The sequence below is a fragment of the Lontra canadensis genome, unplaced genomic scaffold, assembly GCF_010015895.1.
Source record: "Lontra canadensis isolate GAN:19392208 unplaced genomic scaffold, GSC_riverotter_1.0 scaffold899, whole genome shotgun sequence".
Classification (NCBI taxonomy): domain Eukaryota; kingdom Metazoa; phylum Chordata; class Mammalia; order Carnivora; family Mustelidae; genus Lontra; species Lontra canadensis.
In genome coordinates, this window is record NW_022631883.1 from 1 (window position 1) to 22,729 (window position 22,729).

A 22,729-nucleotide genomic window follows, 5' to 3' on the forward strand; every position below is an offset into this window, starting at 1 on the left:
CTGGCTAGCAACACTACCCCCAATATTCCAACCAAAACACTTTTTTTTCCCTCTTAAAATAAAAATAGTAGGACAAGGGGTGCCTGGGTGGCTCAGTTAGTTTAGTGTTCGACTCTTGGTTTCGGCTCAAGTCATGATCTCAGGGTCCTGGGATTGAGCCCCGCATTGGGCTCTCTGCTCAGCAGGGAGCTTGCTTCCCCCTCTCTCTCTGCCTGCCTCTCTGCCTACTTGTGATCTCTGTCAAATAAATAAATAAAATCTTTAAAAAAAATAAAAATAAATTCTAAATATGTTTATAGCAACCATAAATGATGAGAACATTTTAGTCTATTTCCATGTAATCCCCCTTTTTTTTTTTTTTGGTGTACCTCATAGTTACATTTATCCAGGCCACAAAAGAAACAACACGTCTACGAGTGTACAGAGTGTACAGCAATGCTCTGTGTTCCCCCCGTAACAGAGCTGGCTGAGAGTCACAGCCAGACTCTCGTTCCATCTGATGTGGACTCCCAGTAAAGCTGATCAGGGATGACCATGCGCAGGTGCAGGACTCCAAGCTTTCAAAGCTTTATCTTTTATCAGCAATCCTGATTTTATACACGGTGAAGCCCCTCACCCCCGTTCCTGATAAACTGAGGCAGAGTGGGCCTTCATGGGAATCCAAACATTTTCATCAAGGCTTTGAAGCATCTCAGCACAGAACCCCCGGCTCAGGCCACCCTACCCTACACAGCCAATGACTCGGAAAGGTCACCTCGTGTAATCCGTTTGAAATACCTAGGTGCATAGCTTTTATCCCAAAACATGCCTTATTATCCTTTTATTAACTTAAAGAGTAAGATTTTCCATGCTATTAGATGTTCTTCCAACATGTTTCTTAAATGGATGTACAATGGTCCCTTTAGTGGAGATGTCCTTTATTAGTCAGTTCCCGATACTGGACGTAAAGGATGTTTCCTATTCTTTACAATTGTAAATAATCCTGCAACGAGCATCCATATTTGTGCCTGCTTATTTCTTACGATATGGAATTGCTACATCAGAGGGTACACACTCTATGTTTAAGCTTTCTTATACTTCTTGTCAATTGCATTCCGGGAAAATTGAGCCAATTTTTATTCATACTATCAATATAGGAAAGTGCCCGTCTTGTTTTCTGAATTCTGAGCTAAAAATCATATCCTATCGACTATGAGTCTATCAGAATACTCCATTTAGGTTGTGTCCAGGCATTGTATAGCATCTGACTTGGGATCAGGCTCCATTCACTAACATAGGGCCGCCCAAATCTGTTGCGTTAGAGTTTATGTTCTCTTCATCCATTTAAGTAGAAGTAAGTAGGAGAACAGTGGCGACAAGGGACGAGAAATTAGAAGCTAGGATAAGGCTGTGACTTGAGTGAGGTAAAGAAAAAAGAAAGAAAGGAAGGAAGAGAGAGAGAAAGAAAGAGAAAAAAAAGAAGGAAAGAAGGAAGAAAGAGGGAGGGAAGGAAGGAGGGAGAAAGAAAGAAAGAAAGAAAGAAAGAAAGAAAGAAAGAGAGAAAAGGAAATGCGGAAGTAGAAGGAGTAGAAAGACCTAGAAGTGCTTTCACAGCTTTTCTTCTGAACCACCTCTAAACTTCAGATGGTGATTCTATCTGCTCTCAACTCAGCAAGCTGCATTAAAACCAAAAATCAAACCAAAACACAAGCCTTTGTCAAATACACGTGGGAAAATCATGATTTTTCCATAGTAGTAAAATAGACACGATCTAGAAGTTTCCTTCTCTCTCTCTCTCTCTCTCTTTCTTTTCAGTTAGCAAAAGGAGGAAATTTCCTTATGGAGACAGAAGTCACCCAGACAGGGTTGGCTCCGGTGAGAGTTTGGAAATGTACTAGCAAGAAAAAGCATCCAGAGTAAGCCCCAAACTATTCAGCCTATTTCCTCAGACAAGTGTTTTTCTCTGGCCATCACGCAGTTGACAATCACGTAGACACACTGGCTCCACCGGGGACCCCAGAGGTTCCGAAATGAGTCTGTCCTACAGCTCAGAAATGAGGTCTGTCCTGCAGCGAGGACAAGGTAGCTGAGTCACTCACCAAATTCAGAGCTCCCTGTGCTGTGTGTGTTAAAGGTTAAATATCTCTCACTTTCTCTGTTAATTAAAAACAAGGACAGGGAAGCAGGGAGGGAGATCACCTGCTAGAAAAGGGCTTTGAGGGGTCCTAACTTGTTAGCCCTCGTTGTGGCAGCTTCTGTGACTCCCAGAGTGAGAACCCCATGTTGGCAGAGACCCCGAAAAAAAAAAAAAAAAAAGCACTGAAGCAGCAGCAAGAGGGTCTCTGAATCCAGGAATATCCCATTATTTGGCGGGTTTCCCTCACCCTCTGCTGGGATTAGCCTGTTAGACAATCCCAGAATAGCCCTCAACCCAGCTATATCCCTGGCATGCTGTGCCTGGTTGCCTGAGGCTGTATTTTGGGTTTGGTTATGTCAGTTGTACCACTCCACCTTCCAGAACCATCCTTGTGGGAGAGATGTGGTACCCTTGATAAATGCTTTCAGGCTGACTTAGGGTGAATCTTTGAGGGAAGTGAGAGGGTCATCCTAGAATGTTAAGGAGACCACAGAACAAATGATGAAGGTGAGAAGATTGAGGCCAGGACTCTTACACATGGGTGATCTGTGTTTCTTTTCACAGGAGCTGCCCATCAACTTCCCAGAGGAAAAAGAAAACGGGTAACTGGGTGTTGGGGATGGGGGCTCGGAGTGGTTGGATTAGAGAAGAGAAGATGCTAGAACCGGTGTCTTTGAAAAGGGCATAAGAATGAAAAAGAGAAGTAGCCTTGGAAGGGGTAAAGGGAGATAGTACACCAGAGAAAATCTTCAGGGTTTCCAGACCAGCTCTGAAACTCTGGGTCTCATCCTTTCCATTATCTTAGAGTGGCAAGGTTGGTTGTGCGTTCTTTCAGTCACCCAGCAAAGATTAACTGAGCACTTACAGTGTATGTGGGGCACTCTGCTGGGTCCCAAGGAGGCAGAGAGGCACAAGGACACACGGTCTCAGTCCTCGAAGAGCTCAAAATCAAGTTTAAGAGACTTATTTACACATAAACAAGTAAATGCGATGCAATCTACTAGTGCTGTAAGATTCACACTCGTACGGTAGGAGAATGGGAGAAAACACCAATGTCGAGGGAACAGTAGCAAGTCCTCAAGCTGGAAGAGGAGCAGAGAAGAAAAAGGTGGGTAGTGGCATTACCTCATGTAGAAGAAAGAACAGAAAGAGAAAGAAAGAAAGAAAGAAAAAGGAAGGAAGGAAAGAAGGAGAGAAGAGAAAAGAAGGAGGAAGAAAGGAAGAAAGAGAAAGAGGAAACAAGGGGCTGAGTTGACTGAGCGACTGTTTGGTGTGGCTGAGCACTGTAGTAACAGTCTGTATAGTAGACTGTAAGCTCCCTGAGGCAGAGGAAATAGCTTGCTCCTCCTTCTAGCCCCAGAACGTGCCACACAGCTTGGCATATAATGGGCCCTCAACATGTACCTGCTGCACTGTGTTAGGCGCCGGTGAAAAATGAGGATGGACGATCTTATGGGCAGAGCATGACAGGAGTCTGGATGTGGGAAGGGCAGCAGTGAAAGAGGTGCGAGCCGAGGCAGGAGATTAGTTAGAAGCCCACCATAATAGTTTAAGATTCGAAGAGGGCAATCTCAGTAGAGACAAGGAAGAGAGAATGAATTTAAGGTGGGTTTCTTGCTCTCAGGAAGCCAAGCAAGACGGGCCCCGAAGCAGCAGCAGCAGCAGCAGCAGCAGCAGCAGCAGCGGCAGAATGGTGTAAAGGTAATGACCGGCTTCTGCCCCTTCCAGGGTGTTGCTCCGATGGGGGATCTGAGGACTCAGCTTTTACACCCTGCCACACATTCAGTTATCTTGAACCAGAACTTGTTGGTCTGCCCCTCCAAGGAGCCAAGCGAAGGGACATCAGAATCACCGGCCCTGCTTTGTGGGTGAGGGGCAAAAGCAAGCCAAGAATGTCCCTTAATGCTGTCCGTCTCTTGCAGGCCCATGACACAAGAGGACCTATTTACGAACAGGTGTTAGAGAAGCCGGCGACTCAGGAGCGGAGTCAAGGCCTCAAGTTGAAGGAGAGCAGCTTGCATTACGCAGACATTCAAGTGTGCAGCTCTACCCAGCCGCGCTCTGCTCAGGAGGTCAAACACCTGCAGTCAGAAAATGCTACTCAGTACGCCACCCTCCGCTTCCCCCAGGCCACACCGCGCTATGACAGCAAGAACGGGACCCTAGTGTGAGCGCTGGGGAGGTCGGACCTGTTTCCATCCCTTCACCCCTGGGGAGAATCTGCCCTGGGGAAGGGGCTGGCAGCCCAGCGATGGCTGCGGCGTTTTCAAGAACCAGAGCCCTTGCGAGTGCCCCCAGTCTTGCCCCCCCTTCCCTAGGCCTATTGTCTTCTTTGCCACCATTAGCTTGGAGTTGTATTGGGGCTAGCCAGGGGTGGATGGAGTTCCACAAAATGACCGGGGCTAGGATGAGCTGCCGGAAGTCTGTTGGCCCCTACCTTGGTTCCTGCTTTCAAGAAAAGTGCTGATTAGGACAGGTTGCCCCAGCACTTGAGCTGGTTTTGTTGGGATTAACTTAGGGGCGTCTCTTCTACACACCTTAAAGGCCCAAGCTGAAGAAGGAGAGGTGCTCCGGGAAAGCATTCCGATTCTTGTGCACAGCCCCCAGAGCTGGCTTGGGCAGTTCCTTCGGTGGTTGGGGTCAAGGGTGCCAGAAGCCAGACAGACAAACGAGGCCAGGGGCTGAGGCTGACCATGGGTTACCAGTACTTCAAGTCCCTGACAGCACTGCACCGCCGGGAAACTCCCCTTGGCTGGACTGTGGGCTCTCGCAGGTGCGGAGCCGCTAGGATCAATAAATCGCAGAAGGAACGTGCCTGGTGCGTTTTCCGGGGTGGGGGTCTGCCGGCTCTACGTCAGAGAAGCAGGTCTCGCTCAGCCTGAGGGCAACCAGTAGATCCAGACACTTCGCGCCGGACCCCGCAGGCTTTGGCTGGGGCGGAGTGGGGTTGTGGTTTGGACGCCCAGGAGGCGGGTTCGCATCTGCAGGAGGCGGAGCTCCCTGGGCCAGTCCTGGCATTTGGGGGGCCGAGTCGGCCCGCAGGAGGCGGGTCAAGGAGGCAGGAAGCAGGGTCAAGGCCGGCTGGGGAGGCGGTCTGGGCCTTTAGGAGGCGGAGCCAGCCGGGCAGGGGGCGGGGCCTAGGTTGTCCCGAGCTGGCTCGCGCCGGCGGGGAGGTGGGCGGGGCCGGGCGGGGAGGTGGGCGGGGCCGGGCGGGGAGGTGGGCGGGGCCGGGCGGGGGCCGCCTCGCGTCACCATGGCATCGGGAACGCAGCGGCGACGCTGTATCGGGAGGAGGCCGAGCTCAGAAGGGCGGGGGACAGAGATGCTCAACCAGATGCACCGAGGATTTAAGAGGTAGGTGCTGAAATGTGTGTGTTGTGGGGGAGGGCAGAGGGGACGTGTCTGGAAAATATACTTACCACTGAGCGTCCAGATCAAAAAGGGGGACACACGGAGGGGTGGGGGTGGGGGTGTCGCTGGAAAGAAGGAGGCGGAAGTTTCAGGTTCTGAGCCTTACAGGTTCTTAGGGTGCAGTTCCTGATTCAGACTTTCAGAGCTTGGAGACGTGCCCTTTCAGTCTGTATGCCAGCCTCCCCAAATACCGATGCACCTTGATTTATCCCTTAGAGGGGCGATTCCTTAAGACGAACACAGTACTTTGTGAAAATGGAATCACAGCACAAAACAGTTGGTAATCATAGTATCGACTTCATAGAACGTTTGTGAGTATTTAAAACACTTGGAACTGTACATAGTGTGTAGTCGAATATAAGCTGCCGTTATCATCATTATCATCATTTTCCCGGCCTGTTGTCTGGCACAGACCTAGTCCAAGTCGACTTGGAAGAAGTGGCTAGAAAACTTCCGCTACTAACTGGCGAAGTAACTCCCTAGCCTGTTTACTATTAGCTGGGACGGAATACCGTCAACTTTATTTCCAACGGTTGTTTACTATGATGGTCAAATTCAATGATGTAGGTGATAACACTTTGTACACTTAAAGTGCTACGTAAAAATTTCTGCTTTAAAATATCAATACAGCCCTTCTAGGTTAAAATGGAATTCCTGAGGATGAATGGAAGTGCATGCTATAAGCAGAGCTCCCAGTATTTATTTGTCTTGTCTTCAGAATTCTTACTGTGGTCATTGACTGATTGTCTTAGGGAGGAAGGAAAATGCATTCTTGCTTGACTGATAGGGAAGCATTGGTCTTTATTACTGTTACGTCTAAGTGGCTTGTTTTTAAAATACTCCTGGGATAGCCCTGTTGTGATTATAATATCTTTGGCTGGATTTCCTTCTGACCAGGGTCCCATTTCTGAAACTTGTAGATGACATAAATTGATAGATTCGGGACAGGGGCCTGACACTAGTAGATTGGTTTAGCTTTGGAATTTTTTTTCCTGTCCAGTATTTCTGTACATTGTCCCTCTTCCTATTTTAAGGTGGCCCTGATCCGGCTTTTCTAGGGACTCTGAAGATGGGGACTCAAGTGGTTAGGAGACTCTGTAACTCCCTGATGCCAGCAGAGCCCTCTGTAAGTTTCTGGTGTACTGTTGAAAGGAGTGTGATGACATTAATGGAATTTTGGTACAGTTCCACAACTGGGAGATTTCTCCATCAAGACTCAGATCCTGGAACAAAATTGTCATATATTTGCTTTCTTTTCTTGCTTCCCCTTCTTGTAGAAATTCTAGCTCCCTTGATTCATTATCAATAAAATCAGGGAGAAGTTGAAAAATTATGGCAATTAATCAGAATGTATGCAGTTTGAAAGATTTAAATAATGTCTTATAGAAATAATGCATGCTAATTATAGAGCATTTGGGAAATATTGCAAACCATGATTTTATTTATTTATTTATTTTTAAAGATTTTGTTTATTTGAGAGAGAGAGACAAAGAGAGGGAGAGAGCTTGAGCAGCAGGGAGGGGCCAAGGGAGAGGGAAAAGCAGGGAGCCCTATGCTTAACCCGACTGAGCCACCCAGGTGCCCCTAAAACAAATATTTTAACAATTTCATATTAACAAACTTAGTTTTAAAAAAAGCAAGAGTCAAGGGGTGTCAGGGTGGCTCAGTCTGTTAAACATCCTACTCTTGGTTTTGGCTCAGGTCATGATCTCAGGGTCATGAGCTCTAGCCCTACATTAGGCTCCACACTCAGTGGGGAGTCTGCTTCTATCCCTCTCCCTCCTTATGCTCACTCTCTCTCTCAAATAAATAATAAATAAATCTTTCAAAAATGTTTTATTATGGTTACAAATGTCTGGTAAGCATATTTTTCTTGACAATTTTTCTGTTTATTGGACTTTTAGGTTCCCCTCCCCCATTGTAAGTAACAAATTGATTTCCTCATTTAAGACTTTTTTCTTAGGGTTGGTTTCCAGAAGTGGAATCCATAGGTCAAAGGACGTGAATATTTTAAGTAATAAATTACCTTTTAAAAGAAGAATCCTGGTGTCAAATTACATATACATCTTCCAGAAGGCAGAGGGTCATCAGCTGAGAGATAAAAGGGTTCTTAGTAGAAATCAGGCTGCCTCTTGCAATGAGACCTTAGGTCCTGCAGAAAGATTATTTCATGATAGTGTGGTTAGTAACCAGCTAGTTAGGAGCCCTAACGTGAATGGCAATCCAGAGGTGTGAGGACTTGTGTAGTGTTTACATAGTAAAGAAAATTAAGAGACACTTCCAAAATATCCACCAGATGTCGCTAGTCTTAATCTAATTTTTACCTTTAGGATAACCAGCAGATAACTTTTGAGATGTGAATTTCAAAAAATTCATGTAGAATGTATTTGCATATCTGCTTAAGTACAGTGTATATTAAGCACTAGCATCTGGTGATTACTTTGGCAACATCCCACTCTAGGCTCTTACCATTCTGTCTCTTTTTCCCTTTTGCTTCCCACTCAGTCTGTCACACTCACCCTGTACCCTCTGTCCCCACATAGTAATATTGGATTCTTAGTTTTACTAGTCTTCCTTTTACTATTCTGTCTTTCAGTCTAGTTTCTTGCCTCTTGGTATATTTGTATATTTATGTATAACTGTGAGTTCCTTAAGTTTTTTGCTAAAAGAATGGGAACTGGCATATAATGACATATAATAGGAACTCAAGATATTTAGCGAACGTTTAATGAAAAAAGACATCAATGAAGGGGATGAAAATATAGAAGGATACCAGAAATTATTTATATTTGTCTTGGAAATACACTGAAAGAGACTAAGATTTATACTTCTAAATTAACTATACTTATATGCTAAGTGATATACTATAGAACATGTTGTGACCTTTGAATTATAAAAAGAGGAATACTCAGTCATTCAGCCAGGATTTACTGAGCATCTACTATGTGCCAGGAAACATTTTTTTTTTTTTTTTCTGGAGATAAACCAGTAACAAAACATACAAATTCCCTGCTCTCATGGGCCTTACATTCTGGGCAGGGAGACACTGACAATAAGCAAACAAACAAGTAAATACAGACAATACAAGACAGTGATGAATGCTGGGAAGAAAAATAAAAATAAATTAGGCAAAGAGGTTTGGGAGTGCCTAGGTGAAGGGGTGCTGTCATTTTATGTATTTACTTTTATTTATTTATTGTTTTTTAAGTAGGCTCTACAGCCAGTGTGAAGCCCAGTGCAGGGCTTGAACTCACGACCCCAGGATCAAGACCTGAGCTGAAATCAAAAGCCAGATGCTTAACCGACTGAGACACCCAGGTTCCCTGGGTATTGTCATTTTAAATAGGGTGGTCAAGGAAGGCTGAACAGGTAAAAGTGATATTTGAGCAGAAACAAGGACAGGAATGAACCATGGGTTATCTAGCATTTGAGTATTCGAGACAGGTTAAGATCTGAGCTGCCTTGATTTTCAGAAAACCAAAAGTGGTCAGAGGAGTTTTGGGAGGAAGCAGAACTTGAACTAGACGTAGTAAAGATCTGAGTGGCAGAAGTATGGGACCTTCTAGGCTGAAGGACAACCCTGGGAACATGTGAGTCAGAGAGGGGTCTGCTAACCTGAGCATAGACAATTTGGGGGAGGGCACAAAGAATTTATATTTGACAGGAAAAAAGGAGTGTTTGAAAACACTTGACCATTTGAGCAGGAAGATGAATGCATTGTCTAAGTAAGATTAAGGGGTGTAAGCTGGCAGAAAAGCCAAGAAACGAGCCAGGACACCAGTGGGGTGGGGGAGCTTTGCTGATAGATGCGAGCTCTTTTGTGGGCATTTATGCTGATGTGTCTGAAGATAAATGCAGTAGAAATCGTAAACTTATGTTACTGTCAAGAAACTCGCCAGTGTGTGAAAACAGAAAAAGATTAAGAAATTATTTCAGAGTCATTTAAAATATTTCCATTTTTAATTATTTCCATTTTAATTATCTGTTTATTCAGACTGCCTTTCTGCTTCTTTGTAGTCATTAATGATTGCCCACAATAGATGTATTAAATTGACACAGGTGTGGATTTCACACATTTCCATACAGGGAGAAGTCACAGTCAATATTTTCACTGAATGACAGTTCTGTTTAAAGCTCGTAGTCTTACTTAGGCCATCATATTATTATCTGTATTAATAGAAGTGATGAATGAGTTTGCCAGTTTCCTCCACTCATTCATTCATGCATTCAACTAAGAACACTTACTGAGTACCTTCTATGTCTCAAGCATTATATAAAAGTGTTGTGTAATGGTTAAGAACTTGGACTTTAGGGCCCTGGGTGGCTCATTTGTGGGATCAAGCCCTGCATGGGCTCCCTGCTCAGCAGGGAGCCTGCTTCTCTCTCTTCCACTCCTCCTACTTGTATTTCCTCTCTCTCTGTCTCTCTGTCAAATAAATAAATAAAATCTTAAAAAGCAAAACAAAACAAAACAAAAAAACCCCTGGACTTCAGCTTCACCACTTAGCAGCGATAGGACCTGGAGCTAATTACTTATCTGCCAGATCTCTCTTTCTTCATCTGTAAAATGGGGATAATAAAAACCCCCTACATGTAAGGGCCTATTAAGCCAGAGCAGCTCCATCCTGACACTGCCCCCCCCGCCCCCTCGGGGAACTTACTTAAAAACAAGTCCCAGAAACCAGTCCCAGGTAACAAAGCCCAAATACAAGGGTGGGTCAGGCCAGGTGGAGGTATTCAATCAGTGGGGGCGCATACTGTCTCCCTAGCTACCAAGGAGTATGGGCCCCACCCTTTGAGTGCCTTTTGGGCGCCAATTCTGACCAAGGTGATAGGCTAGTTCAAATATCTACTATAGGGTAAATTGTAATTCAATTGGTCACTTATGCGTGACCTAGCATGACTATGCAGCTTTCTCTGTGTGTTACAATCTCATTGGCTACCTGTGCATGGCCAAGCCCAACCACATGGCCTTTGCCCTTAAAAGCTAGTCTGTAAGGCAGAAAGGGGTCGCCTCTTTTTGCAAGAGATGGCCCTGGCCGGTCAGTTTGATTCTCGATGCTTGGCACGAAATAAAGCTTTGTTTGACCTTCGCTTTGTATCAGTCTCGCTCCTTTGACCATGGACCCAACACTACTGTTTATGGTAATTGTGACCATCAAATGAGTTAATGTATGTAAGTGCTTAGTATAGGGCTTGGCACATAGTAGAAGTTCAATTTTCCTATTATTATGGTTATCTATAGATATTTGGTAGCTTTTAGTTGGTGAGGGAAGTATCCATGCCATTATTGTTAAAATAATACAGGACGGAGGAGGTCTGGTCTGATTTCAGAAATCAGGTAGCATGGCAGAGATACACAGAGTAGCTAGTTTGGACCCTTTGCCTCTCCTCATAGGCCGAGTGAATGACAAGCCAGCAGTAGTGGGAGTGGTTCCAGCTACCTGGACTGGCTCGCGGTTTCCCTATGTCCTAGCTCTACAGGGTGCAGATCATTGTCCTAGTTATTCCTGATTCTTTTAAGCTAACCTACTTACCCTCCCAGCTCTTAGGCTGATATGACAGCAGAGCGAGATGGGGCAGATGGAGGGAACAGTAAATGTTAGTGCTGCTTAGAACTAACGCTTCGTTCTTCACCTGAGCTACGTGGTAAGGAAGACCATGATAAATATGGTGAGCACATCTGAGCAAAAAAAAAAAACCCCTAGAGACTATATGCTCCAACAGGAATTTTGTGCTTTTTCCAAGTGGGAGAGGCAGACTATATGTGAAAATATTATAATTTTTGGAACATTTCAATAGTTGTGTGGGGAAAATGGCACAGAATATTATGAAATATATGAGATGAGATGAAATCATCTCAATTTAAGTGAATTAAAATTAAATGCTATTTAAATTTTAGTCCCGCTTTTGCATCAGCCACATTTTAAGTGCTTACTAATCACGTGTGGCTAGTGGCCAGTGTATTAGATGGCACAGATAGAATACTTTCTCCATCACAGAAAATCCTATGGCATAGCATTACTGTAGAATATGTGGTTGATATAATTACAGACTTCTGGGGGATAGCGCAATTGTGGGCCATATGCCATATAACAAATTTTGTATCTGTTCGCCACCGTTCCCTCTAATTCCTCCAGCGTGTTGTGAGATGCGGGGCAAACAGCATAGGGCCGAGCATCAAGGCTTGGTTCAGATCTTAGCTCTCATATTGATTTGCTGAGTGACTGTAAATAGCAATCCTAGTCTTCATTCCTCCATGTGTGTCAAATATCTTTTTTTTTTTTTAGCCTTAAATCCAGTGATTTAATGAATCTTTTCCTAGGAATATTGAGCTCACAGGTCTTATGTTGATAAAAGATTTGTTCCTTGAGAAACAGTGACCTTTTGCCATATAACTATCAGCAGGACCTCCCTCTGATGTTTCAGTATTTTCTCCTCTGTCCTAAGCATGTTGGGCCAGCAACCAACCAGAATCCTCTATCCAGGGATCCACCAACTGGGTGTTTTGGTTTTGCATCACTATGCATGTAGATGTGTTACATGCAATTTTATTTTGTTAGACGTTTCATGCTTCTGTTTTAAAAGGGCCTTGTTGCATGAACATGGGTTGGTGACTCACCTGATCGTATTACACCATGAGCTGCAGTCATGGCAAGGGGAATTCCTGGGAGCTAAATTCCCCAGTTAGTTATGAAGGACCGTGCTCTTCTTCTTCTTCTTCTTCTTTTTTTTTTTTTTTTTTTTTTTTTTAAAGATTTTATTTATTCATTTGACAGAGAGAGAGATCACAAGCAGGCAGGGAGGCAGGCAGAGAGAGAGGAGGAAGCAGGCCCTCCGCGGAGCAGAGAGCCCGATGCGGGGCTCGATCCCAGGACCCTGGGATCATGACCTGAGCCGAAGGCAGAGGCTTTAACCCACTGAGCCACCCAGGCGCCCCTCTTCTTCTTTTTTTTAATGGCAGAGGGAGAAGCAGGCTTCTGGCTGCACAGGAAGCCCGATGCAGGGCTCAATTCCAGGACCCTGGTTCCTGCTAAGTTACCAGTAGGTATATGTGGAAGGAATTTGGGCCTTCTGCAAAATCGTTAAGTGTAGAGTCCTAGATCATCAAACTGCCCTTGTCACTGACAAGGACACTAGCTGTGTCCTTGGGCAAGGCCCTGACCTTCTCTTGACCCTTACCATTCTGTCAAGCCTTCCCCTCCATCTGGAATCATGAGGTGTAATATACGGGTATTCCTTCAGCTTCCAGTGTTCTATAGAAACAAGAATGTGCACCAAAAGTACAAATGACTAGTATTCCTAAAAATAAATAATCAAGCCTGTGACTTGAATAACTAGAAACAGAGGGGGAATAGCTCTCTGTTTCACCTGGGGAAGCTTTTTCCTAACTCTTTCAAAAGTTCCAGGATATTTTTGTAGTATTTATTTTATTTTTCAAGTTTTTATTTAAATTTTAGTTAACATACAGTGTAATATTGGTTTCAGGAGAATTTAGTGATTCTTTACTTACATATAACACCCAGCATTCATCAAAACAAATGCCCTCCTTAATACCCATCACCCATTTAGCCCATCCCCCCCAACTGTAGTGTTTATAAATTAAAACCTATTTAATTCATTTAAAGCTCACTAAAAATATGGGCTTTACATTGTAGCAGTTAGTTTTTTGTTCATTCGATTATTTTAGAGATTTATTTCTTTTATTTTTATATTTTTTAAAGGATTTTTTGTTTTTAGACCAAGAGAAACACAGCCAGAGAGAGAACACAAGCAGGGGGAGTGGGAGAGGGAGAAGCAGGCTTCCCACTGAGCAGAGAGCCAGTTGTGGGGGCTCTATCCTAGGACCATGACCTAACCCTAACCCTAACCCCAACCTGAGCTTAAATCAAGAGTCGTAACTCAACCAACTAAGCCACCCAGGCACCCCTTCGCAGTTATTTTTAAGAGAAATACAGATTTTTTGTGTAAAACCTTGGTGATCCTTGGTTTACCCTTGATGTTTATGTTGTGATCTAGTGGTATTTCTTTCCTATTATTTCTGTTAAATGTGTTCTAATACCTTTAATAACTAAAGTGCCCTCTATCCTCCCCCACCCCCACCTTTCTGGCTGGTTCTCTCTCTCTCTCTCTCTTTTTCCCTGTCCTTTCTGCTTCCCCCTTCTTTAGTTCAATCTCACTGTCCAGGCCTCTTATGGGAAAAGGTTGCTGTTTTCAGCTAGTCTGGGGGGATAAAATCCTGATTCAGTCCCCTTCCCACCCATTTTGTGGTGGAGCGTTTGGCCTTAAATCCGCAGAACGTGTGTGTGTGTGTGTGTGTGTGTGCGCGCGCGCGTGTATGCGTGTGTAGCGCACGCGCTCACGCCAGCACGTCTGCCTGCAGGCCTGGTTTGTGAACTCGTGTGTGATTGCAAGCGCAGGCACACGCCGGCACGCCCGCCGGTGTGTCAAAGAGTGTATGTGTGTGCGCTCACGTGTGTGGATGTTCGCAGCGCGCGCACTGGTGTGTATGTGTCTGCAGTGCAGGCACACACGCCCGCCCCCAGCCTGGTGTATGTGTGTTGCACGGAGAGAGAGAGAGAGAGAGTGTGTGTGTGTGTGTGTGTGTGTGTGTGTGTGTGTGTGTGCGATGCGCGCACACACCAGCCCACCCGCGCGCCCACGGTGCTCCCCCTTACGCACGCCTGGCCGGGGGCTGCCAGCCAGCGCCCCTCCACCCTTTGCGCGCCCAGCTGTTTCTATAGGAACCGCAACAGCGCGGGGGCCCTCCGGCGGAGGCCGGGTGCGAGCATGCCCAGTGGAAGGCGCTAGTTTGGCTCGGGTCTAGGTTTCCAGTAAGTGGCCTGCGGGACTCCGGAGAGATCCCAATGAGCTGAGCGGAGAGTCTTTGTGTGCGGAGGGAGGAGGCGGCGGCGGCCGCTGCCTGGCCTGGAGACCCCGCCCGGGGAGCCCCCCCGCAGGAACAATGCTAGCCTGCCTGACCCGGGGGAACTTACTGGACGTCCTGCAGGAGGGCTTCAATGAGGTAACTGTCTGCTCCTCCCACTCCCAGCTCCCCTCCCCCAGCGCCTCCCGCCTAATCTCTGGAAGGGGTTCTCCGTCCCCATCCTCAGGGGGACCCCAGATCACTTAGTCCGCAGAGCCCTAAGGGGCCAGGGTGGTGGGTACCGTGCAGACGAGATTGCTAACCGGGAGAAAGCTGAAGGGCCGCCCGCCTGGGGCTAAGCTGAGCGATGCCCTTCCTGGGGGTTTACCTGAGCCTAGCAGATAGGACCACAGACTCAGAGGTCATCTCCTTCCAGAAGAGGTGGTCTCCACCCTTCCCCGGGATTGTCCCTGAGAAAATCCCCAGGGAAGCCCCTGCATGTATGGCAGGAAGGCCCATTCTATTTCAGGAGCCAACTGGGTGGGCCAAGTTAGGGGTTGGGTGGAACTGCATTGGTGGAAAGTTTGAGACAGGGCAGGGTGAGTAGGTGGTCCACATGTAGTGCTCTCTTCGTGTTCATACCTCTTTCCATTTTCTGGACAGTAGATTTCTTCACAACCAAGAGCATGGTTGGTAGAAAAGACCTAAGAGGAGAGAGGTTGCTTGAGTTCCCCGGGCCCTTCCTGGAAGTCAGCATTTGCTCCTTTCTGTGTGAGAGTGGGGAACTGGACCCTAAATCTGACAGGCGGTATGGGCTTGGACTCCCTGGGGGTCTTTTTTCTTTTCACTGTTTTCTCTCAGAATTCCGTTGTGTCTTCCATTCCCTTCTCCTGTGATCCAGGAAATTCTGGTTTAGGACCCTACCCTCCCACCTTGTGATTTGCTCCATGTGTCTTCCATTGCTTCCAAGCCCCACCCCTCTGGGTGGCCTGATTCCAGCATCCAGGAAGACCTTTGCAAGGAGACCTAGGCTGTTGGTTGTGTCTTTCATCTTTTCTTCCTTTCTCTTTTTCTTTCCACCTCTCCCTCTGTTCCCTTGTTAAATATAAGACTTTTTGAAGATCAGTTTTTAGTTAAACAGCGCAGGAATGCATTCTCTTAATATGAACATTACAGCAAGACTGCGTACCTTTGGCCACCCCTCCAGTCCTGGCCTGTGTCCCAGAGGTAACCCTTCTCATGAATGTGTGTGTAAGATTTTCTTTCCCGCTGCATTGTATGCTTTTTCCTCAATTCCTGTTTCTAATTAAGAAGCTCGGCAGCCGACCTGTCTCAGAACCTTCCCAGCCCTGGCCCCTGTGCCCCAGCCTGGTTCCTGACAGGAAAACTGCAGAGATGCGGTTCCCACCTAATCAACAGAGTTGGAATTTTCCTTTGGCTGAGGGGTGCCACAACCTTCACTGAAGGGCGGGGCTTGTATCCTGGCTACTCTGCAGGGCTGGTCATTTTGCATCAGCCCTCCCTGAACACATGTAAGGGGATTGTTGCAGAAGAGCTGTAAATGAGAGATGAAACACCGTGGAGGCAAAGCCACCTCTTTGAGTGCTACCAGTATTCCTGCTTCCTCTTCTCTCAACTCGTGGCCTCCCCTGGTCTCAAGCTTCATACCGTCTGACTCATCCGCCAATTGTGGCAGAAGCTTCTTAGGTCCTTCTGTGGCCTTCTCACTTTTTAACTCAGCTCCTGTGTGTCAGGCCCCACTGTCTTATTAGGCGGAGGAAATCAGCACAGCCAACCCTAGCCTTTGCCTTCTGCTCCTTTGCACTTCCAGACCTTTCAACCAAAGAGCCAAAAGGCTTGGCTGTCTTTTTCATGCTTTAGTTCTTCCATAAATATCCCCTGATCTCCCATTCTAGGTAAGACATAAGGGGAAAAGATAGTGGGAGAATTTTCTGTTTGTAGCAGTAACAAAGTCTCTTCATCAAAACAATGCACACAACTTTATAATGAACTCACCTAGAATAATGCAGTAAAGCCCCTTGTCCCTCTCTTATGTTTGCTTTTTCTGCCCATCCTGTATGCTTCCCTCCACCCACTTCTAGGCTTATGTACAATCCACCCCTTCTATGTGTAGATTGGAACTCTCATAACCAATAGGTTCTTTTGATTTCTCTGAGAAACTGACATCATCTCAGTACTACTAATAGTAATATGTTAAATCCCAATGGCCCCTGGAGTTGAAATAATTCTTTCACATACAAAATAAATTATATTAAATAATTCTTTTCACTTAGAGTATCATATCTAGTGCTTCTGAATACTGCTATGATTTGTTATTTCAGAGTTGATGGAGCCCTGATTGATTTATTCCAGCTTCTGGGGCTGCTTGATAGCTCTAGTAATATTCTATCTCTTTGTTAGAGTCATGTGATAAGGATGTAAATCGGGACTTAAAAGCTGGTGTCAGAATACACGTTGATTCCTCTGAGAAGCTCTGAGGCTAAGAATACCACACATGTGTCCAATCATCTCTAGGGAATGATCCAAGCATATCTGAAGCCATTCTTCATCTCCCAGATGCTTTATAGATCTGTGTGGCTAGGGCTGTGACCTCATTCTGTGTGGCAGAGAAAACTGCTTCAGGAAATGAAGCTATGGCTCTAATTGGTTAATTATAAGGGAACCCTGCAGCAGAGAGAAACCCTACCCTCTGAATCAAGGCTTCCCTCTACCCATTGTTGGCCCTGTTCTCAGGCCATTTGCCAGTATGCATGACGATTTTCTACCGCATTCCCTGGCTAAAGCCTTGTCTTGAACACACCTGACAAATTACCCACAGAATCGATCTGTGCCAGTGTTGTCAATGCAGTTCCTTTCATTGACATGGTTGATCTGCATTGTGAGTTACCCACAAATTTTGGCTACCACCACATTCTGTAGTCTATCCTGGCTGCCATCCCCTGTCTCCTGTGCTCTGAGCCTGGCCAGACTATCTACAGTTCACATTTTCCCCATTCTGCCTGCGCTTCGAAGCTATTTTTTTGTTTTCTCTGCTACTTGTTATTGATGTTGTCCTATGAACGTTGTCTTTGGTTGATGTGCCAACATAAATTTCTACAAGTGTTTTTCTGGGGGCTGACGTTCTTTAAAAAAGACTTTTGTGAATGTGTTGAAAGGGTCTGATAGCCCCAAGACTCTAATATGGTTTGGCCAATAAACATTCATTCATTCAGTCATTTAGTTCATTTATTGGGTGAGGGGATGGATAAAATAATTGAAACACGCCTGGTTCCTGCTTCCAAGGAATTTATAGGGAGAGATTTGTAGGTATACTGAAAAAAAAATCTTGAAAACCATAATAGGATGCTTACTATAGTAAGCATCCTAAAGAGGTAGTGTTCATGGGAGATCACAGGGATATCTTCTACTTAATGATATCCTGAAAAGCACCAAATATTTCCCAACCTGTCTGCTCACTGAGGCCAGACTTTTTCCTGCCAGTGTGGTAAACATGCATGGGAGCTCTCATTCTACAGGCATTTACTGAATTACTGTGTTTACCAGACACCAGGCCAGGCTCTGGAAATAGAAGTCAAATAACATAGAGTCTGTTCCCTAGTGAAGCTCACAGGTCAGTGAACTTAAAGTAAGTGTTCAGAGTATTGAACTTGGGGAAATTGTGACGATACAGAAATTTTGTTTGTCAGACAGAGTGAACCGGAGCTTGGCTGTGGTATAAATGGCCTGAGGGACTGAAAGTTATGGGAATGATTTATTAAAAGGATGGTCAACAGGAAGGGAGTTGTCTGAGCCTTAATTTTTGAAACATATAACCTGGAGGCCTTTCCCTACTGTTTCCCTCCAAGGAGAACAGTAGAAAGTTAGATCCCACTTGGAGATTCATCTGCCTGGCAGTCCCTGAGAAATACAGGAAGAGCCTTTGTCTGGTGTCATCCCCCCATGAGGGGGACATAGAATGAGTGACGAAGAGGATTGGCAGGTTGGAGCAGCTGCAGCAGACATCACTCCTCAGTGCCCCGTGCCTTCTGTGAAGTAGGATTTGCAACATGGGGCCAACCAGAGGCTTTCAGACATTTCCACAATGAATTCCTCTGTGCTTTGCTGTAGAAATTAAAAGGCCTGTTAATTCTTTAATGTAACAAAGCACTATACTCCCTAACCTTTTTTTCTTTTTTTTTATCCTGACTGATTCCTCCTCTCCTCGCCCAGGCCCATTGGCTTTGTTCCCACAGGAGTCAATGCCAGCTAAACAGATGCTCCCTGGCAGCAAGCTCTCAGGCAGCTTTATGTTCCTCATGGTGAGTGATGGGCTGGCCAGGCGTGGGGAGCAGTTACGGGGCACTGTTGGCCAGGTGCCACACCCCCAGGGACTTCAGAGAGACTGGGAAGCACCGGAAATGCTTCGTTGGCCATGACTGGCCTCGTGTAGGGTGCAGGAAGCAAAGTCTCAAAACGACACTTGACTAAATATATTTCCTTATGTCTTATCCCCAAACCAAATCCTACTGAAGTAGTCATGAACATGACCTTCAATGGACAGGTATGGTAAAGGGATAGGGAACCAATCCCAAAGGCCTTAAGAGTGGGCTCCATGCTCTGTTCCTAGGATAGGGGACACTCATCTGTAGTGAAGGCTCAGTCGTTCATTCTCATGCATTTATTGAGCACTTACCTAATAAGGTACTTCTAAAGAACAGAGTGTTTGTGGAACGTGTAACTAGTCGGATTTTATTTTATTTATTTATTTTTAAAGATTTTATTTATTTTTTGACAGAGAGAGATCATAAGTAGGCGGAGAGGCAGGCACAGAGAGAGAGAGGGGAGGAAGCAGGCTCCCTGCCAAGCAGAGAGCCTGATGCAGGACTCGATCCCAGGACTGAGATTATGACCTGAGCCGAAGGCAGAGGCTTAACCCACTGAGGTATCCAGGCACCCCTCTAGTGGGAATTTTAAAATAAGGCTAGGAGATGAAATCTTTCAGAAAGTCTTCAGCTTTTCACTTTGTGGTATATCGTCCTTTACCACTGGGCTCAACACTAGTTTGAAGAACACTGCTCATACAGGAATAAGAAATGTAATATTTTTACTTGTGTCATCTCCCCATGAGGGGATTTTTACCTAATTAGCCACCAGGCTCAATGAATAAGTCGCCTTTCCTGGCTCAGTAAAGTCCTGAAAGAGTTAATAGAAAGGCTAGACCATATCACATTCTCTTACTGGCAGAATTCAGGCCAGTAATAACAAGCTTTCCAAACCTCCTGCTTTCCCCTCAGGTTCTCAGCAGCGTCTCCCCACCCCCTCATCTTCTGCTGCTGAAGGGTCTCGGTCCCACATAGGAATCTGGTTTCACTGGGAATCTGATTGCCTTCCAGAGCCAGTCAGGTCTCCTCCTGAATTCCAGCACACCCCCAGAATCCCCACTGCTTTTCTTGTTTGTCTTTCCTGCCTGCCAGCAGGGGACTGCAGTTTGAGATGCTTTCTGCACTAGGAACAGTAGATCACAGACTTGCCTGATGAAGCCCAGTAAATGCCCTTTGCGACTCTGACTCTAAGGGAACAAGTTCCCGGCAGGAAGTCTCTTTGACCTTGAGGCTTAGAGGAGATAGGGAGGAGAGGCCGGGTTTGCATACTTGTTTGGAAGGAAGGGCAGGTTCCAAAGAGAAACAGAAAGTTACCTTTGGCACAAGAGAAGTTTCAGGGTCAAGCTTCCTGCTGCAGTGAAGACAGTGGATGGAATTGTCAATGCTTGGAAGAGTTTTAACTTCTTTTGTGGGGTTATTGGAGGTGGCTTGGAGGAGGCTGATGGAGATTGCGGAGTTGCTGAGAGCTCCCCACACCACTCCTTGGTGTTACCACCATTTGCACAGCTCTACGGCCATGCACTCTCATCAAGCCAAAACCCTGCTCAGCCAGCTTTCCCTGTGGCCGCATCCACTTTTCTTTCCCCCGATGCCTGACTCAAAGGATGGTCACAAAAGCCCCATCTTTCTAGGCTGCTGGATGACACAGGGATCTCTCTAGCTTCCCCAGAAAAAGTTAGAGATCTTAATTCTAGATCAAGATCAGTTCTGTGCTGTCACTGATGCTGTGTGTTTGATTGTCTTGCTAGTTCGGTGGCAAGTACAGGGCCAGGAACCCAGCCTGAGCAAGCAGAAGTAGAAAGTGGAATTTACTGACTCGTGGAATCCAAGGAAAGGCTGAAAAATTAAACCATATGAAAGGCAAGAATGGAGCAGAGTCTCTGTGAGAATCGGGAGCTGCACGCTTACTGTAGTCTCCCTCCCTCTGCTCTTTGCCACTCATCACTGGTACTTTCTGGGGTGGCTTTATTCCCTTTCACTCCGTGTGGCTTTTCTCTCACAGAAGGGCAGCATGGCCTATGGCATCATCTAGGTTTTATATCTTAAAACTTTGTCAAAAAGAGATGGGTGGGGAGAAGCAGACAGATTCTCTTCCTGAAGGCCAGATCCAAAATTCCAGAGACTGGCTGGACTTGAACAATCAACTCCATCAGGCCAGGGATCTGGTTGATGCTACGATATCGTAGCAGCCGAGTGCTAGGGCCCACACTGTGTCTGCAGACGCTACCCCAAGAGCTCTCAGCTGTACCTAACCCCGCGGCCCTGACTTGAACCTGTTGTCCTGCTGTCCTGCTGTGATTCTCAGCTGTTGTTGGAAACTGGACAGGAGCCCTAGGGGCATATTCAAGAAGTATATCCTAATAGTCCAGATATTTTCCTTTTGCCAAACCTATTGCTTCTTGTCTTCACTGAATAATTGACTGATAAAGCGATAGTGCTAGAAGTAAACAGTTCAATGGGTTTTTTCCCCCACCTGCTGCAAGAAGCCCTTAAGAAGTTATTTCATGTCGCTGGGGTCGCGGTTTGGGGATAGGGAAAAAGAAGGTGGGTGAGCTAGGCTCTAAATCCCACGCTGGCCCTAACCAGGAAAGCTTGTCTCCAATTTACAGATCTGCCTTTCACACGAGTTACAATTTGAGAAAAGACACTGGGGCCAAAAAAAGAAGGAGGAGGAGGAGGAGGAGAAGAAGAAGAAGAAAACTACTACAACCCCCAGAGAGTAAGGGAGGAGGAGGAGGAAGAGAGAGAAAAATAAAACTACGAGTCCAACCCCGAGAGAGTAACAGCCTCTTGCAAAAGCATATGGTCTTTCATCTGCTGCTGAAGTAGCTCTAGTAAATTTTAAAACCAAGCAGCAGAGCTACTGAGGGCCTAGGCTTGCACTACAGGCCTCTTTAAAGATAAACATCTTCGTGGGGGACGTGGTGGTGTGGCTGGTCCCCGTGAATGTCTGCTTTGTACTTTAAATCCATTTCTTCTGAGCCAGCAGTAGGCATGTACAGCAGGAACAGGGGCTGCCCATTCCCTTGGGTGTGAGGTACAGGTGCCTTCAGGTCAAAGAGGGGTTTGGTTTAGTGCTGGGCTCCCCAGATCAGACTCCTTAGGTGGGTGGGGTCCTAAAGCCAGGGCACCCCAACCCGCGAATGAGAGTACCCCCCCCTCCATTCTGAGTCTCTGGTCCCTTAGTGTGATGCCATTCAGGAGTCTCTGTCTCCTGCAGACATAGCAGCGACATGACAAAGGCCCTTCTTCAATCAAAAATATTTTATCAGTGATTTCATCCATGATATCAATGATTGCGTGTTTATCGGTTTTTTAAATGACATGAATCTGGGTAGAATAGGAGCTGTCCTCAGCATTTTATTTTGTTTTGTTTTATTTGATTTGATTTTAAAGATTTTATTTACTTGACAGAGAGACATAACGAGAGAGGGAACACAAGCAGGGGGAGTGGGAGAGGAAGAAACAGGGCTCCTGCTGAGCAGGGAGCCTGATGTGTGGCTCAGTCCCAGGACCCTGAGATCATAACCTGAGCCGAAGGCAGACACTTAATGACTGAGCCACTCAGGCACCCCTGTCCTCACCATTTTAAAACTTACACCTCTCCCAGACTGACTTCAGGATCCGTAAAGAAGGTAGTCTAGCCTCCCATCCTCTCTGCAGTGACTGTCCCCTCTGTGCCACCACAGCAAGGACACATTCTGGAATTTATGCCACAGAGTCAATCTGCCCTTGACATCTTGAACCCTGAGACTTTGCTCTCTGCTCAAAACCCCCATGTCCTCACTCCTCCATTCCATCAAACTTACTTCCAACCTCTTCAGGCTCTCCCCTCCTCTGTCTTCTCTGTCCTCTCAGTTTATCAGTGCTCCTTTGACTTCTTGTCGCGGGTGCAGATTCCACCGTCAGTCACTTCAAATACACTCTCACCGCCTTCCCCGCCTCTTGTGCCCT

At 46.0% G+C, this 22,729-nt stretch overlaps 1 protein-coding gene and 1 pseudogene across 1 annotated transcript; one reads left to right on the forward strand and one right to left on the reverse strand.

The window, feature by feature from the left end:
- Positions 1–533: 533 nt before the first annotated feature.
- Positions 534–881, reverse strand: LOC116863311 (annotated as a pseudogene).
- Positions 882–1,541: 660 nt separating this feature from the next.
- LOC116863310 (uncharacterized protein C11orf52-like) lies at positions 1,542–4,930 on the forward strand. Its single transcript, XM_032850797.1, has 4 exons — positions 1,542–1,895; positions 2,681–2,718; positions 3,741–3,817; positions 4,039–4,930. Exons 1-4 carry the CDS (start codon positions 1,819–1,821, stop codon positions 4,285–4,287), a joined length of 441 nt encoding a protein of 146 aa, XP_032706688.1. The 5' UTR covers positions 1,542–1,818; the 3' UTR covers positions 4,288–4,930.
- Positions 4,931–22,729: the final 17,799 nt, after the last annotated feature.